This window comes from Halichoerus grypus, chromosome X (assembly GCF_964656455.1).
Source record: "Halichoerus grypus chromosome X, mHalGry1.hap1.1, whole genome shotgun sequence".
Taxonomy (NCBI): domain Eukaryota; kingdom Metazoa; phylum Chordata; class Mammalia; order Carnivora; family Phocidae; genus Halichoerus; species Halichoerus grypus.
In genome coordinates this window covers 124,258,511-124,277,961 of record NC_135727.1, presented here as the reverse complement: position 1 = coordinate 124,277,961, position 19,451 = coordinate 124,258,511, and the positions used below count along the sequence as shown (strand labels likewise).

General features: G+C 40.8%; 2 protein-coding genes across 4 annotated transcripts in view; one reads left to right on the top strand and one right to left on the bottom strand.

Annotated features, from left to right (window-relative positions):
* ARHGAP6 (Rho GTPase activating protein 6) overlaps positions 1-19,451 on the bottom strand; it is a 242,810-nt gene that overhangs the window by 113,754 nt on the left and 109,605 nt on the right. The window lies entirely within an intron of this gene.
* AMELX (amelogenin X-linked) lies at positions 3,672-7,773 on the top strand. The gene is made up of 4 exons (XM_036113084.2): positions 3,672-3,725; positions 5,590-5,637; positions 7,018-7,062; positions 7,333-7,773. The coding sequence occupies exons 1-4, from the start codon at positions 3,672-3,674 to the stop codon at positions 7,771-7,773; spliced, it is 588 nt and encodes a 195-aa protein (XP_035968977.1).

Sequence of the window (19,451 nt, the reverse complement as noted above, 5' to 3'; positions counted from 1 at the left end):
ACCTGTACCCCTGAAACAAATAATACATTATATGTTAAATAAATAAATAAATAAATAAAACAAAAAAGAAAAAGATTGAAAAAGAATATGATGTGATCTACATTGCCCTTCCTCTCCCTCCTCCTTTCCTGCACCACTCTGCTGCACACTCCCCACCTCCTCCTCCTCTAAGTAAGCTGATGCCAATTCTCTTAAAATCCATTTCACAACTTCCTTCAAAGGGAAGGAATCCTTCTTGCCTCTGATCTACAACTCACCAATAAACATATTCATAAATAAATGCAAACCCTGGACACAACTGGCTTTTAGAACAATATTCTATAATAACTTTCACTCATACCTTTTGCCTGTTCTAATCTTCCACTTTCCTCCCTGCGATTTCTCTCTCTCTCTCTCTCTCTCTCTGACTGAAAGATCTACCTTTCTTCACCATGGTTATTTGTTCCCTACTAATTCATCTGCAAAGATCAACTTATAATCTTATTTATTAGCATTCTTTAAACATTTACTGCGTGCCAAGTGATGGGGTTGGGAGAAGGATAACTTTTCATTTCCCCTAGAGATGCCTCTCATCTAGTTTTCACACTAATCCTTTTAGGTAGATTCTACAATTATCCCCATTTTACTGATGAGGAAACTGAGGCTCAGATAGGCTAAGGATCTTGTCAATGGTCCCTTGGGGTCAAGACCCATGTAAGTCTAAGCTCCAGTTCTTAATAGTACTACATTGCCTTTCATGGGTATTTTGTCCTTGAATTTAATTCAGCCAATGCGGAGCGTGTATATAAAAATATATGTACCTGTACAAACTCTAAAAATATTACTTAAGTAGGGGCGCCTGGGTGGCTCAGTCGGTTAAGCATCTGCCTTCAGCTCAGGTCATGGTCCCAGGCTCCTGGGATGGAGCCCCACGTCGGGCTCTCTGCTCAGCGGGGAGCCTGCTTCTCCCTCTCCCTCTGCCCTCCTCCCTGCTTGTGCTCTCTCTCTCTCTCAAATAAATAAATGAAATCTTTTTAAAATTAAAAAAAAAATATTACTTAAGTAGTAAAAGAGATCTGGCTATACCACCAATAGTGTGTGAGGATATATATTCAGTATTCCCTTTACTGATCTAATATTGATAGTTCAGCAGCTACCTCTCATCAGCAGTTACAGATTTGCTTTTTAACTGATCAGATGCTAGAACAACAGAAAAAATCTATGTGCTCTACTAAGGTAGAAGAGGAAAAGACATACAAATTGAATAGCTAGATCAGAGGTCCTCTTAGCGAGAGAAGAACTTTGGTTGCTGTCCTTTAGGCAAAGGACAGGCTGCTGAGAACATGGGCACAATGCACCTAACAGGGAAGTCAAGAGGCTCTGAGAAAGAGAGAGAGAAATTTGGATTTGTTCATAAGAGAAAGTGGGATTGGGCTGGAAGAATGTGGGCAAAGGAGGACCAACATACTGAGAGAGGCTGAGTTGTTCTGTGGGATGGGGGAGCCAGGGCAATGTCCCCCACACAGTGTTCAAGTGTGCGGTCTGGTGTGTGACATCCTTTCTTGCCTTGTCCTTCAGATCATCAGCACAAGTTTTGCTACTGTGACCATCTTGAGTTCGTGGTTGCTTGGAGGGCAGATGGGTGGTAGGATGGGGCCAAGGAGAAGAAACTTTGTCCCCTCTTTCCGTGGACACCAGAATGGTGATAAAGGAACGGCCACAGGGAACAGAGAAAATACTTTCGGTGAAAGTAGAAAACAGAGCAGTGGTGATCCCAAACTTATAATCCCTCAGAGAAATACCGGGGAGAGCCTTGGGGGTTTACCAGAATGGGGGTTTGAATCGACTTATCCTGATCTGAAAGAGCTGGGGAGCCCTAGGGGACATGTTGATTACACTACAGAAATTCAACAATCTAGCTTTTTTGGGTAAAGAACAATGTTATGTTTGCTAGAACCAGGGAACAGACCATGACACAGCCACTTCTTAAAAGTAACTTCGAACGTATCGGCATGTGCAGTCAACTGATTTGCTGACTTAAAAACAGTCTGATGACATTTTTTTGCCTGTTAAACCTATTATTGCCCATAATGAAAGACTCTATATGCACTAATCACAACCTGCAGCCTTCTGTTTGATCACAGTTTTTAAAACTTCATGATACAGGGGTTTTTAGTTATACTCAACACATTTTCCTTCAGACATCTGATTGGTTGCTCTAGGTGCCGTGAATGATATAAATTGAGCTCTTAGTTGGAAGAAATCTAAAGGATCAAGCATCCCTGAGTTTCAGACAGAAACTTCCTCTGAATACGCATACTCGAAGGTATGTGGATTTTATTCATTTGGTATCCTTTCTATTGTGCTTATTTCTTTTTCTGCATTTCATGTACAAAAGATGCAAATGTATTCCGCATTTCTAATACTTTATGCTGTCATACATATTCGGTTACTTCTTCAGTTGGACCATAATTAAATTAGACTCTGATTACTTAGATGAATTATTTTACTTCCTAATGCAGCAAAGTGTTTGTCTGTATTTTTTAAAATTTTACTTCCAGAATCCCAAAGCACTTTTCAGGGCCAAATCTCACAGCAAAATATTTATTTTAATTACTTATCAATTAAGATAAAAGCGATTTTTTTTCCACAGGCTGTCACCTACTACTTTAAAAGCCAGTTTGTTTAATTACATCAAATAGAGCCATTAACTAAATGTGGTGTTTTCTCATTAATTCAAACTTCAACAGATTTAGGAGGTAGAAAACATCGGTGCACTTTTTATAGCCAGCATTATTACACACGGTACTCACTTTCTCTGCAAAATTTAAGATCCTTCTGACAGCTTTCATAGTCAACAATTCATACCACAAAGCAATGTGCATATTTTAGGATGGCCTGTTTTGCTTCGTGTCCCAAGGGTCATAAAGTGTATAATTACGGTGCCGGGCCAAACAAAAAGGAAGATGTCATTGACTAAATATGGAAAATTTCAAGGAGCAGTCATTCACAATTCACGGAATAATCACAAAGTATTAGCACTGTCCTCTCCCTTCCATTCAACCGCACCTGTTCCTCCACATCTGGAGCTCAGAGATGTCTGCTGGAAGTCCTACCAGTCGAAACACCTGGAACTTCCCTCCACTCCTTCCTTACTCTATTTTGGTAGATTATTTTCATATCTTTTCTCAGATGATTCGTCTTTGTTTTTAACAGTAGCAATGCTCAGGTGGACTGTACAAAAAAAAAACCACAACAATTTTTGTGCCCTCCTGGTTCTAAAAGTATCAAATACTGTGCACCCTGAAGACCTGCGCAGCTTTTAGAGCCAACTCCGTTCTTGTGATCATTAATTATAAGCTACATCTAGCTTCTAGGACTCCCCAGGCTGCACAGGTATAGGAAAATAGCACACCAAATCACGTAATGATAGATTCACATCGCTACACTTTGTTCTGCTCTCAGCCAAAATGAGAAGCAACCTTATCACCATAGGGATTCCAAAAGCAATGAAATGAGCTCAGAACTGGAAATCACATGTGAATGAAGTAACCTCACAAAAGTGGTCCCATCCTTTTTACTGGCAACGGACTAATATGGATTGGTGGATTTTATGGAGCATTAATTATGTCCATATTTGCAAAAAGATTTTTTTTTAAAAGTGTCAACTTCTATTTCAGGGCCATCAAGACATGGGGACCTGGATTTTGTTTGCCTGCCTCTTGGGAGCAGCCTTTGCTATGCCCGTGAGTAAAACACCCCTGCAAATGTCAATATCCAATTTCACAAGCTCGGAAATAAAAATCTGCCCCACAGTTGATAAACTTTAGGGTTTAAGGCAGTACAAGATCAGATGTCCTCAAATGTCTCTGTGTTTAAGAAACACTTGGAAGAGCTTGTTATATGAAAAAAAAATATCCTCAGATGCCTCCACCCCAGACTCGGATTCAGAACAGCCGGAGCGGGGCTAGTGCCCAGGACTCTGCATTGTAACAAGGAGATTCTGCGGAAACAATTAGCTCGTAAATATCATCGCCCATCTCTAGATGGAGGAAACTTTTGGGAGGGACCCTCGAAAGGCCTCCAGAGAAAGTGCTCAACCAGCCTTAGGCAAATACTACAAAAATGCCAGTTTTCTCGAAAACCTAATTTCTCACGAGTGTCCAACTCTCTTCCTGCCCTACAAACTCTACTGCCTGTTATCCTTCAGAGGGTAAGGTTTCTATGTTAGGAATTTCCTTCTTGAACCATCTCCTGTTGTCAGAGGCCGCATCCCTTTGGGTGCACCTGCTAAGCACATGGGTGCTTCCGTGTGGTTGTCCAGAATCCTATCTATGCCCAATGCGTGTGGATATTTTCTACATTTAAATGTACCAAGGACCAGGAAGTCTGACCCACTCTCTTTAGACACAGGTCACATAAGGTCAGAGAGCTTAGATCCCACGCAGGCAAAGCAGGACGTAGCCGCTTTTCGGGGGCATAGAGAGCAGTTGATAGAACCAGAAGCCAGCCAAGCTTGTATATCTGCCTCCTCTCTTCCTCTCTCGCCCACAAGACCAAGATTCTGTGCTCTGCCTTCCTGAAATCCTGCATTGTGGCAACTTCTAGTCCCCCGAGGGGCCTCTGCATTACAAATGGAGCCCTTTATCCAGTCCTCAACTGAATAACCCTACTCCCTGAGGGCTTATGTCAAGAAGGTTTACGAAAGGCAGTTACCTGACTAAAAGAATTCATATTCAGATGAGAGCAAATAAACCCTCTTATAAAATACGAGCATTTAAAAATAATAGAGCCTTAATTAGCTTGATGTCTGAGGGAGAGTCTGCACAGTCCTCTCTCCTCTCCCTCTCCCCCACTCCAGGGCCACCGGCATTGCATAATGCAGGCATCAGTCACTTTAAATTTTTCTCTGCCATAAAAACTTTGACAGAATCATAGAAGAATCAGTCTAAATTTCATAAATCAAGTCCTTCACTTTCCATGGGACTTAGAGCGTTTCCACTTTACTGCACCCGTCTCCGCACACTCATCAAGAAAATTCACAGGTAGTTGTTGCTTCTGTTGTCGATGTGCTTTGCATGCCAATTGTGAGGACTCTCTTCCATTACTGAAGCACCTACCCACCTCCTGATCTATAAGGGAAGGTTTGTGAGACAGTTCTCTTCTTTTGGTATTTCATAATTGTGTAAGAGAAACCCATCTCCCCTTCCAACATGGAGTGCGTTGCGTTAAGACGTAAAATGGCGGACGGGAGAGAGTAGGATTAGTTGACGACATGGATGGGGGGGCGGGTGTCCAAAGATCACTGGAGGATAAATGTGTGCTGGGTTTTGCTTCCCGGTCTTGGGAAAGTCATTTAGTTGCTCTGGACCCCTTTAAAATGAGAGGGCTCCTCTCCTACACAGAGTACATGTTCAAACGAAAAGTAGACCTCAAATATATTCTGCACCATATAGATTTTTTTAAAGTAGCTTCAGTCTCTCTTAATGTGAACAATTGCATATTGACTTAATCTCTTCCTCTCTCTCCCTCTCTCTCCCTCTCTCTCCCTCTCCCCCCCTCCCTCTTCTCTCCCTCTTTCATTTTCTTCTCCTTTCCCCTCTATAAAAGCTACCACCTCATCCTGGGCACCCTGGTTATATCAACTTCAGCTATGAGGTAATTTTTCTCTTTACTAATTTTGACCATTGTTTGAGTTAACAATGCCCTGGGCTCTGTAAAGCATAGTGTGTTGATTCTTTATTCAAGATGTTCCTCAGTCCTGCTTTTTCAGTTCCCATTACCGGCTTCCTGGTTTAAGCCCTGATGGGTTCCCTCAAGGCTGCACTGCCCCAGCACACTCCTACTTGGCCTCTCTGACTCAGTTTCTCCTCCTTATATGGCTATAAAGCTATCCATCATGAACTACCATTCAGGGTGGGGCTGCATGGTAGGGCAGAAAGTGAACTCTGGCTGAACAGCTTTGTTCTATTCCAGCCCGTGAAAGGTGAGGGAGTCGGGTAAGACATTATTTAAGATCCTTTCCAGCTAGAAACTCCTGATTCTAAGATGCTCACACTCTATGTGTCTCCTTTGTTCGTCTTTAATGAAAGATCAGTGATCACTGACCAAGGGGTTTGTGAGACATTCTGCAGAGCAATGGAAAGCATGAGATTTCTGGAAATCAGGTTTGAGGCTCTCCTCAACCCCATACTAATCACGCGACCTTGAGCAAATCATTTTCTCTAAAACTTTAGTTTCCTCATCTGGAGAAGGGAAATAATTATAATACCCACACTTCCAAAATATGGCTTGAGGAGCAAAATAGTTAAGCAATATAAAAGACGTTTTGTCAAGTACAATTTGAGCAAGGTTAGTAATTGTTTGTTGTATTCATATCAAATGCTGTACTACAACATGAAGGTGTCCCCAGAACTGAGGTTAACCAAGTATATACTGTTTAGGGAGGAATGAAACTCTTCCTTCTTTCAAAGGTTCAGATGACAATCTGTGAATCTGTTTACTCACACAAGCTGAGGAAAAGTGTGAATAACAATTTGAGGCAAGATTTTCTGTGAAACCTTAAAAGGCTGACATATTTGACCAGAAAACCTGTGTTTCTAGGCTGAGGGACAGATTTTCTGCCTTCTTTATTTTTCCATTGTGACGTCAACTCAAAAATGATATGACTAATGTTATATCACATTAATTTGTTTTGTTTTGCTCTTGCAAAGAGCAGGTGCTGTGGAATTCAACAGAATTACTACTTTTGTGAACTTGATCAAGCTCATGGACCTTTTTAACTCCCCATGAGCTAGTCTGTAAAAGTGAGGGCGAGGATACTTGCCTCACAGTACGTGAGAACACATGAAAAATGTGTGTCATGGATGTAATGTAGCGCCTAACACTCAGGAAGCACCTGACAAATGTTTTACTTTATGCTTCCTTCCATAGAACTCACACTTTCAGGCTATCAATATTGACAGGACTGCACCAATGAGTCTGCATTTCCTGCAACGAAATTAAAGCAAATGTATTCCAATGTTTCTGTTTCTTAAGGTGCTTACCCCCCTGAAGTGGTACCAGAACATGATAAGGCATCCGGTATGTAGATATTTTTTTCTTTAGTCCCTTAAAATGTTAAGCATGCATTTCAATTCCCTTTTAAATGAAATAACATATCTATGCCACATACAGACACTAATGGAAAATCTAGTCTGTAAAAGGTCATATCTGTGTACACAGTTAGAAATTCTTGCACAGGAAAAAAAATGAATAAATAGTCATAGTAACGATGACCAAGAAAACATGACTACTTCTCCAGCTGGAAGTCAATGGAGCCAATGGTAAACCTGACTCTTTGTTTCTCACCAGTACCCTTCCTATGGTTACGAGCCCATGGGTGGATGGCTGCACCACCAAATCATTCCCGTGCTGTCCCAGCAGAATCCCCCGAATCACGCCCTGCAGCCTCATCACCACATCCCCATGGTGCCAGCTCAGCAGCCCGTGCTCCCCCAGCAACCAATGATGCCAGTTCCTGGCCAACACTCCATGACTCCAACCCAACACCACCAGCCAAACCTCCCTCTGCCTGCCCAGCAGCCCTTCCAGCCCCAGCCCGTCCAGCCCCAGCCTCACCAGCCCATCCAGCCCCAGCCACCTGTGCACCCCATCCAGCCCCTGCCGCCACAGCCACCTCTGCCTCCGATGTTCCCCATACAGCCCCTGCCCCCCATGCTTCCTGACCTGCCTCTGGAAGCTTGGCCAGCAACAGACAAGACCAAGCGGGAGGAAGTGGTGAGTATCCCTTGAAGCCACTCTGCCAGCTGGGAAAATGGTAAAGCAAAATGGCCCCCAGAGTTCTAAGTTCTCAAACAATCCAGGGTCTAGAGTTTCAGTAGCTACACAGGTCAATGACTCTATTAGTCCAAGCATGTGTTGTAACTTTTTATTATAAATAAGTTTACCTGTGAAGCTTAGTAATTAAGACCATAGTTTTTATGGTGGGTTTAACTTCTACGATTATTTTGAATTTCTCCCAGAATATGTATTACTGAAACCCATTAATTTTAAGGAGAGCAGTATAAGGGAATATCAGTTCTCCTTATATTTCAAGGGTTTGACTAGCAAGAATAGGCTAGAATTGCACTGAAGATAAAAGGGTAATTTTTTGGGGGGGGGGGATGCAAATATTTGAACAGGCTACAAAAAGTAGGTGGGAAATCTCTTTGAAGACCTCTTTAATCTCTTTAAAGGAAGATTACCTGTCTAGGGTGGATTTTAATCTAAGTTGGAGGAAGCTAGACAGTTTATTAGATTCCTTTTCAGCGCTTGGTTCTACAGATTAAATTTCAGCAAGAAGTTTTCACACAACTAAGCACAAAATTAATTGCATTACAGAAAGTTCTTCCAAATGAGTGGGAAGTAGCCAATAAAATAAATGACTCATATCCATAAACCCTTATTCTGTGTATATGAGATTATGTAATTCTACTGCATATGTAATGCCAAGTTATGAATGCTATTGATGATTTTCTACTGAGAAGCAGTGAGAGGTGAGGTGGAAATGACCTGGCTGGGGGGCTAGGATACCCACATTCCAGTTCTGGCTTTGCCTCCAAAGAGAAAACGGTACTGTACAAGTTACTTGTTGATTCTTCTAGTCTAAGGTACTGTTTCCTCTGTCTAGAACATGCATTTATTCATCACTTCATTAATGATTAAGGCCATGAACTTTATAATGTGCTCACATCTTGCCAGAGCTATTTCTGGAAAGGTGACTTTGGGCAGGTAGCAGTTTGAACTCTTTAAAACTCCTGTGTAAAATCAGAGCATCAATATTGGTAGCTTCTTAGAGTTGTTTTACAGAAAATAAAATCAAGTGATGAGCTCAGAGCCTGGCATGCAGGAAGTCCTCAGGAAAGGGCAGCTATTGTTATTTTATTATTACGTAAAAGTTGGAAGTGTCCTGAAGGCAGGGACGTCCATTCTGGATACTTCCTCTCCAATGACAAGGAGACAACCAAGAAACTTGGAAAATTACAGAGTTCATCTTACACGGTGGTACATCATTCTGGCAAAATGGAAGCCACACGCGTGATTGTAAATGATCCTCACTAGGAATATCTGTGAATTATTTTAATTCTTCCTTTTGTTACTATTTTTAAGGATTAAGACATCAGGAAATGAGAAGAGAACTGAAGTAAATACTTCAGGTGCTTTTCAGAATGACACAAGAACACGATGCGTTTTGCCTGCCATCCCTTCACTTAGTAAATTCTGTAACTAAAAATCAGTACCATTAGCAAACAATAAAATGTTTTAAAAATCATTCACGTCTTTGTGTTGCTTTAAGCTTAAAATTTCGTGTCACTTCAGAGAAGGTATTATTAATGGCTTTTCTTGGATAAGGTAGGAACTGCTCATTCACACCTACAAAACTGACCATTCTGCAGGCAAATGAGGACTAATTCTTCCTTTTAGAGAAAATGTATACGATCTCAAAACATTTTAAAAAACCAGAAGGTTATAAAGTAGTTATAATAGTAGATAAAGTGAAAAATTATGAACATGTACAGTCACTGAACCTAAATGAAATGAAGGGAAGTTTATGTGAAGAATTCTTTAAATTGGAAAAAAAAAAGCTCTTGAGAAATGTTTATATTACAAAACAAATTAAGACTTGGAACACAGGCTTTATAGCTCGCACCACATTAGTAACCAAAATCCAATCTTTTGATCTCATTCTACTGAAAAGGATTTTTAAACGAAATTATGTGATATGTATAATAATGTACTGAATTTTACATTATTGGGGTAATCAATTTTCCTAAGAAAACTTTTATTAAATGGAGCTTCAAATAGAGAATCACAGTGATTTTGTACACAAGTCATTCCTTTCACTTAATAATTTTTAAGATGATAAACTGTACTGTATAGTCTTCAAAATGTTCACAGATGCATAAAATGGACTCAATACAAGTTTTCTTTCCCACTCATATTTATATTCGAATCCTTTTTTCCTCCTACACCCACACAGAATTGTAAACAATCTTTTTAGGGTTTACATTACACAGCACCCACAGTAACTTTATTCCAGTACCTTTATGATCAAGGCTCCTTAATCATTTTCTGGAATGAATAAACATAACTTTACTGGGAGGGTCTTGATATTTAAACAAATAACTTGATTTAAAAGGACTTAGATCCCATAAACAAGTAAGAAAGCTTTTAATCAATTCGCATGAACCAATTCTAATCAATTTAGTAAATATTTATTTATCACCCTTTAAGGTAAGGCACTATTCCATGCCCTGATTCAAACAGTAAGTTCCCATCCTTAAGAAATCTAGAACCTACCAAAGGGATAAAATAAGCTCACAAATACTGATAAGAGAAGGCCTAGCAGCATTAACACTATGACAGAAGTATAGTCAAACTGCCCTGGGAAATATGGCAGACTTGCTTAGTTAGCTGCGCAATAGCTTTCCTCACCGCTCGTTCCTTGTTGGCAGAGCTGGAATTGCTCCCAGTATCTGGCCTTCCACAAACTCAGGACAGATGAGCCCCTCCCCTGTCCCAGGGAATGAATGTTCCCTCCTCCATGCCAATTATGGCATCAATTACCATAACACACCATATCCATACCAAATACGGCATCTATGCCCTTTGCTAAGTGACTGCTTGAGGGATGGGTTGGGATGGAACCTGAACAACGAATGAGGCCATAAGGAATGTTCACTAGGAGAGGAGGAGCTTCTGGGGGGAAAGATTATTTTCCAATTAAAAAAATACACACACATCTGGAAAACAGTATGGAGGTTCCTCAAGAAATTAAAAATAGAGCTACCCTATGACCCAGCAATTGCACTACTGGGCATTTACCCCAAAGATACAGATGTAGTGAAAAGAAGGGGCACCTGCACCCCAATGTTTATAGCAGCAATATCCACAATAGCCAAACTGTGGAAGGAGCCCAGATGTCCATCGACAGATGAATGGATAAAGAAGATGTGGTTTATATACACAGCGGAATACTACTCAGCCATCAGAAAATATGAACACTTACCATTTACATCAACATGGATGGAACTGGAGGGTATTATGCTGAGTGAAATAAGTCAGTCAGAAAAAGACAATTATCATATGGTTTCAGTCATATGTGGAATATAAGAAACAGAGCAGAGGATCATAGGGGAAAGGAGGGAAAACTGAATGGGAACTCATCAGAGAGGGAGACAAATCATCAGAGACTCTTAACTACAGGAAACTAAGGATTGCTGGAGGGGAGGTGGGTGGGTGGGGGGATGGGGTAATTGGGTGACAGGTATTAAGGAGGGCACGTGATGTGTTGAGCATTGGGTGTTACATGCAATTGATGAATTACTGAACTCTACATCTGAAACTAATGATGTACTATATGTTGGCTAATTGACTTTAATTAAAGAAAAGAAAAATACACACACATACACACACACACACACACATACACACACACACTCATGCTAGGAAAGAGTGCTGTTCTGTCTTTGGATCTACCTATTTGAGGATATGAAGCCTGGACCTGTGTCTACCATATTATGACCAGGAAGGACAAATGGAAAGATGTAAAGCCCCTAAGTCTTTGGTGGCATCATTGTGTCCCTGAATTAAGCAACCCTGGAACCATCTACCCCGAGATGGATAAAACACTCTATTTCCATACTCGTGTTTTTCAGTTGTGGGTCATGAATGATTAGTGGGTCATGACATCAATATCAGGAGCCCCAGCATTTCTATCATGCTGGCAAACCATCTCTTCCAATAGTGTAAAGCTTATTTGGCAAGAACTAAGAATTATTTTGTCAATGAATTCCCCCTCACACACAAAAAAAGCCAGTGAATAGATAGAGATATTATATCCTGGTGTATTCTCCAAAATATATGACTCCCCACACACTGCCTTTCACAGTTCATGAAAATACTGCCATTATATTTATTTCTACTGAGAAACACTTTAAGGGTGTAAGGGATGATGTTACTTGGAGACTACGTGTGATATTGGAAAAAAAACAAACTTTGGAGTCAGACCGGAGTTGCTTTCAATTTTTCTGATATAAGAGGATTCTCTATTTGGAAAAGTCATTGACACAATAATTCTCCTTTTATCATAATTCAAATTATACACACACACACATATTCAAATCACATTTTGAATTACAGGGGAAAAGTCAGGTTTTGGACTCTAAAAACTATTCACTGTGGAATGAGAGGTACTGTATAAGTTGATTTTATGAGAAACAGAAACTTGTGTATTCAATGGTCAAACCTGTGTTTTAATATAATCATTTTCATGGTAGGCTACAATGGACATTTTTCTATCGCACTAAACAATGTATATTAACCACAACATAGCATCTCCTTGATGATCCAGAATAAGACTTACGAACACCCATCAGTGAGGTGTGTTGCCTTGGCATTTCAGAGATCACGAGGCTCTTATGCCTGTTTTAAGTTGTCCTCTTGTTGTAACTGTTCCTTCCCGCTTTTGGCCATCACTTCTTTTTGTTAATGTGTATTTACATCTTGTAACATGTAGCTTATTTTGTACACATATTCTCCCTAACAAAATTAAGTACATTGGCCTTGGGATTGTTACTTCAGAAGTTCCACAGTGGTTTTGAGACTATTTTATTTCCTGACTCCCCAACTGTGGCAGATGGCCACAACTGACAAAATTCTGACATGTAGATGTATGCGGCTGTCACCACATAGTATAACATGGCTGATGTAAATTGAATAAACAGAGCATTTCTAATTCATTAAAACTTAGGCATAGTCTGCTGCCCAACACTGCATTTGAGTAAAATATGGAAGAAAATCATTAGATACTAATGACCAAGGCTTAAAGCACAGGCTGAAATAAATAGTAGTACTGACCATAAATGCACTAATAAACCCAAACATATACCCAAAGAGTTCTTAAATCAGATTAAAAAAAGCAAAAGTAGATTATTTACGAAGCTGTACTATGTCTTTGAAATTCAGCTAAAGAGACAGATGAAGTTGAGGAAACCTGGTCAAGGAAACTCCTTTCTCACCATAACCACTCCCATGCCACTAATAAATTTGAAATCTGCTCTGCCCTCGTTCACTCTCTGTTGGTGAGGACTTCAATATGCATCATTTTGGGGAGGGGTGCAAATACACATCTAGGAATTACCCTAAGAGAGCCATCAAAATGCACAAAAAGATACATGCAAAGATGTTGGTCACAACATTATTTATACCATGAGAGATTTAAACTTTCTTACATCTAGCTGAAGGAGTAATGTGATAAAAAGTATGCTTTAGAAGAAAATTTATTAGTGGAGAAAATGTGATAAACTAAAACTTAAGACCCAAACCATCTATCATATGTGAATATTACACATGACCTTAACACGTAACTAATTTAGACACACACACATAAATGTGCATTGGCAAAAACTTGGAAGGAGATGCAGCTGTTTGTACAAAGATCCAATTTTTCCCACAATAAACATAAGTTGCTTCTGTAATCTAGAATCAAATTAAATTATTTATTTAAAAGTTTGTTCTCTCTTTCTTCTGCTTCAATCCAGACACAGCTCCTTCCTTCAGTTCCCTTTGAGGTGAGTTTTGAATCTTGGTGGGTCCCCTTCAGGTAAATTCCAAGTAGAAACGACTTCACATGTACTTGATTTTTCAGAGAAACATTTTGACCAAAGAAGGGCTAAAGGAAAGGAACTACTGGCTTTAGCAAGAACAAAAATGAACAATAAGCTCAAACAACAGGGGGCGCCTGGGTGGCTCAGTTGGTTAAGCGACTGCCTTCGGCTCAGGTCATGATCCTGGAGTCCCTGGATCGAGTCCCGCATCGGGCTCCCTGCTCGGCAGGGAGCCTGCTTCTCCCTCTGACCCTCCCCTCTCTCATGTGCTCTCTCTCATTCTCTCTCAAATAAATAAATAAAATCTTTAAAAAAAAAAAAAAAAAAAAGCTCAAACAACAGAAAAGAGATGAGCATGATAGGAAGAATTAGGAACAGCACAAATAAAATAAAATAGAGAAATGACATCAAAGCAGTTCCCGCTGAAATCCTGCCAAAGGTTAATGGGTTCAAAGAACAGGCAGGTGAGAGGTCAAACACAACATTGAAGACCTAAACCCTTAAAGAGCTGGGTGCTTGCAGTGACTTTTCATATTAAGTGAGTTCTCCTTTGATTCAAATAATGCCTGAACTATTCTTAGAACTCATCAATTATCTAATTTCACTTTTGGGCTTCAACTGGTTATAATGTGCTTTTTTCTCTCCTATGTTTAATGACATCAGGTCTGAATCATCTAAAGAGCTCAACCTCAATCAATAATGACTCCAATTAACCAGAAAATGCTCACAGCTCACACATTAGAAAGGGCAAAGGAAAATGCAACCTAACAAACTTAGTTTTCAGGCTGGATTTCCAGAACCACCTACCTTGATAGCATGCAACCACCTATCTTGATGGCATGCACTGAAGACAGAGGTTCAAAGATTACCCGGAAGTAATCTTCACTTTGACAAGAGACAGTGAATAGTTGCAGCATTTTCCAAAGCAAAATTCAGATATGTAGGATGATAATATGATAGAATACTTGAAATCAGAGACATCTACTAACTGGTAATTACACTCTATACTTGCACTGTTCAGCATGTATCCCCACGTGGCTATTCGAATTTGAAAGAAGTAAAATTAAATAAAATGGAAACTTCAGTTCCTCAGTCACACGAGACACGTTTTAAGTGCTAAAAGGCCACGTGGGACTAGTGGCTACCATATTGCACAGAGCGAACACAGAACCTTTCCATCACCGCCAAGAGTTTTATTACATAGTACTGCTCTATACACTACTTCCTGAGGTAGAAGAGCAAGTCCTGTTAATTCAAAGATTTTAAACAAAAGATGAAACAAAACAGACTTGCTTGGTTAAAACTGAACATCTCAACTATCCATAACAAGTCATTTCCCAAGCATTCCAGGAGTCCTGATCTTGTATGGAAATTTTCTAAGAACTGTGAAAGTGCCCTTTTCTTCCTCAGGTCAAATCACACACACACACCAAAATGGTTTTCCCTCCAGTTTTCTTTTAAAACAGATGAATTCGGAGTTCAACTACATTATTTTTTCTCCTCATCAGAAAAACTATTTTAGTTCCAAAGGAATAGCCATTCATTTTCAGACCTCTACCAGCCACATCCACGCTGGAGGTAGAAGGCTGGGGCTGCCCTTGACCTAGGGCTTCACTGGGAACAGACCAAAGTTTAAGCTGATGGAAAGATAAAAGTAAGAAAAAAACACAAACTTTTGTCCATCCCTAAGGGTGGATGACTGCCTGGAAACATCAGAAAATATTTACATTCTTTTCTCTTTTGTGGTTCAAAGCAACAGTGCAACATAGGACGAATGGGGGCACACACACGCACGCACACAAACACATGCGTACACACACACACGCACGCACACAAACACATGCGTACACACACACACGCACGTGCGTGCACACTGCCCTCTGAGTTTTCCTGTAGTAAAAGGACACATGTGGAGACACAGACTATTTGAGAAACTTGCAATGTTAAAGAAAGCTTCTTTCCATTCTAATCATTTAGAGACTGCATGGCTATTGTATCAATCATCATCATGGCACACTACACCTCTTGCAAGATAAAATTCTATCAAGAAAAAAAGGCCAAGTTGCTTATCTTATTTATATGCAATGTCAAGTTGACTACCTCCTCTCCCCACTCCACATAAAATGAAAACACTGCCTTTTCCCATAAATCTGAGCATTGCCTCTTATTAGTAAACAACTGCTGAAAATACCAAGCTTGAGTTTAAGGCCAAGACTTTAAAAAGAATATAAAATAGCCAACAACTGTATTAATTAGGAAAAAACCCGAAAGAGATCCGACTGTGAACAGCTTAATATGGGAATCACAAGAGAAAAATAATTTCAACCAATTTCCCACATTTCCAGAACATAGTGATCTCTAGTCATGTTCCATATTGCTTTAATAAAACAGTCATCAGCCTATGTTTGTTGTGAAATTCTTGTTAATTGGACTTTTTACTTATTGTTTGGTGATTTGGCTTATAATTCCTTTTGCCCTCACTGGTCTAGAGCCTTATCAACAGGGATCATTGGCTGACATTTAGTTATCCAAAAATACTTCCCTGCTGGGAAGAATTCATCTTGGCCTCATCTGAAACACCTGACTCTTCTAGAAGATAAATAATACTTGAGGAATAAAATCGGGCTGGGAGTGGTGGGGAGGAGTGAAGAGGTTGAGGAGAGAAGAGAGGAATGATCATTTGGGTCCCAAAACATTCGCCTTGATAAACTGCACCTGAATAATCTACCAAAAAAACCCAAGATCAATAAAGTCCCCTTACGAATAACATTGCCCCACGGTCAACAAAAAATAGCCCAGGGTCCAGCATTTACTTTCTTTTTATAAACAATTAAAAAAATGTTAAACAATGTTAACTCTCTTCCTCAAATCAACCAAATCTTGTCTTCCTCTCCCCCAAATTTTCCATGCTTCGAATCTGTGGAAGGGGGGGCCTCTGGGGTCCGTTAAGTATACACACAGGTTAATGCATGCTCCATAACCAGACCGTCTGGCTTCACGATCACGACCTTTGCCGATCTCCTGTGCAAACTGGGACAAGTTTTTTAGTCTCCATGTGCCTCAGTTTCCTCATCTATAAAATGTACTATCCATCTCTGTGTCCTTTCATGTCAACGAGCCCCAAGCTCAATAAATGCTGGCTAGCGTTCTTACATTCAGAAAGGAAGCTTTCTCCAGGCTCTCTAGGCACCCCCAAAGGGAACACTACACAGCTGGAGTCGGGAATGCTGTAAAATTTGGACCTAACATGGAAGTTTTCTATGCCAAAGGCTCCAAACACATCTGTCATTTACCAATGTGCCTTCTCTGACATACAACCACCGGAACGCCTTCCTTACTGATTGCTACCCTACGGGATCACTGCCTTCTATCTGACATCCCCAGAGGCTGCTTTTGTCACCCTGAGGGTAATAGGAGACTAAATCCACCAGGAGGGTATCCTGGGCTGCACAGGGCTCATTAAAGGCTAGAGCGTCAGACCTCCTCCCTCTGAATGTCTTCTTCTGACCTTCTTTGTAAGGCCTGGCTGCCATGTATAGTGGTTTCCCACTCCAACCCTTCCCTTGTTGTTCTGGCTTTGGTCACAGTTCAGCTAATTCCACTTTAGGGATTCTTTACCAAACTCTTTTTTCTAGAGCAGTGGTTCTCAACCAGGGCAGCTGTGCCCCCTAGAGGACATTTGGCAACATCCGGAGTCACAATGAAGGGGCGGGAAAGAGGGTTGAGGTGCTACTATTGGTATATATAGTGGGCGGAGACCAGAGATGCTGCTAATCAGCCCACGATGCACAGGACAGGCCCCACAACAACGAATGATCCAGCCTTGAACGTTGACACCGCTGCAGTTGGGAACACTGCTCTAGAAAACGAGGCCAATATTGAATCATGCTGTGTGTTCAGAACTTAACATACAGAAACAGTGAACAAATGTAGAAGTCTGTGTGCATTTTTAAAACGTAACTGAGAAAGCAAAACCAGGAGTTCAAGTCTTAACATTGGTAAAGCTGATGTAGGACTTCATACAGGAGGTTTTTCACTTCCTGCACCAATTGTATCAGCAAAATCGAAACAGCTTGGAGAGTGACCAGGACCTTGAAGAAAATTTGCAAGAGAAAGAGACAGCTGCACCAGGATTAAAGGAGCTGGTGTCTGTAAGTCACAACCATTCTGCAGAAATTAGAATGGTTATTGGTTTCTTCAGAAATTACTTAGGGACGCCTGGGTGGCTCAGGTTAAGCAGCTGCCTTTGGCTCAGGTCATGATCTCAGGATCCTGGGATCGAGCCCCGTGTCAGGCTCCCCGCTCACAGGGGAATCTGCTTCTCCCTCTTCCCCTCCCCCCTCGTTCTCTCTCTCTCTCCCTCCCCCCACTGTCAAATAAATAAATAAAATCTTTAAAATAAAACTTACTTAAAAGTGAGTGTGTTCATTGTTTCTTGGGAGGTTACTTACAAGTTGTTATCTCAGTAATAAAGAGGAGAAAAATAACCAGACCATTAGCCATTGGTATAACGACGGAATTAGAACTCATTTAGTTTGTCTGGGAAGAGTCCTGTTTTGGGATTTGCTTGAACTTGGCAGAATAACGAGAAATAAGTGGGCAGGGATTTAAGATGCCATAATGCTCGCGATTTTCAGAACCATCACTCTGCACAAGTATTCTTTGATAAATATGATACAGTTTTTGTTACAAAATTATTACCAAAAAACCTCTGATAGCCATGGAGGATATAAACAGTGTGCTATACGTACACGAGACCCACTTTGCTGAAGTGAAGACTTCGGGCAACCTACAATATTTGACGGACTCAGGACACGAGACATCCTATCTGTCCAAATACCAAACTCAAGACACTCAGTTCTATGTGACATGGACTCCTCCATATGCCACACAGCAGGAGAACGGCCATAAATGAGCATCAGGTCAATGCCTGCTCATTTAGGGACCTTCTTTTACTGGTCCACATGGACTGGAGTGCTCAGGCCTCGAGCTTTCCCAGGATATGTTGGGCATGCTTCTATTTCAAGCAACTACTTGTTTCTACTTTGGTCTCCCCACTGGCCCGCAACTTCCTTGAGGAGATTTAGAAAAATATGTAGAAACTGGTCAGTGTGCTTAATATCTGCTCAAGGAACCCTCAGTAGCATTAAAAAGCCACCATACTGTAATATAAAACTAATGATAGTAGTAACATCGAACATTTACTGGGCTCTTATTATATTCTTGGACTTGTTCTAAGCACATGACATATATTCGCTCACTTAATTCTCACAACCTTTAGAGGAAACGTTTGTCTCTATCCCCAATTTACAGATGAGGAGTCATCTAAACCTTAAACTTTAAAAAGAAATGCACTCCTTAACACACACACACACACACACACACACACACACACACAAAACACACACACTGTCCCATTTTTGATGAGTGCGATTTGAAAAGCAAACTAATCTGTCATCTGCCTCTAGGATGCTAACTAAAACCACCTCTATCTATTTCTACACAGTACATATGAATCCAGCTCGAAAGGAGTCATTAAACTTGTCTCCTTTGTCACTTAATTTCTCCTGTCCATTTGACCTCCTGAGGACGCACTGGGGAGCTAAAGAGGCCCCAGTCCAGTAACTTCTGTGCCACTGTGGTCGACCCCCACAGAAGGGGAAGAAATCTCTGTCAATACGGGCAAGTCTCAGCACACCAGGGTAGCACTGCCCCGGAAACAGGAGACGTCCATCCATCCCAGCGGCAGGTGCGCACCTGAACACCAACGGCCCTCACTCCTTCCTTGGTTCCCAAGGTTGGAGCCAACCAAGTCCAGTCCTC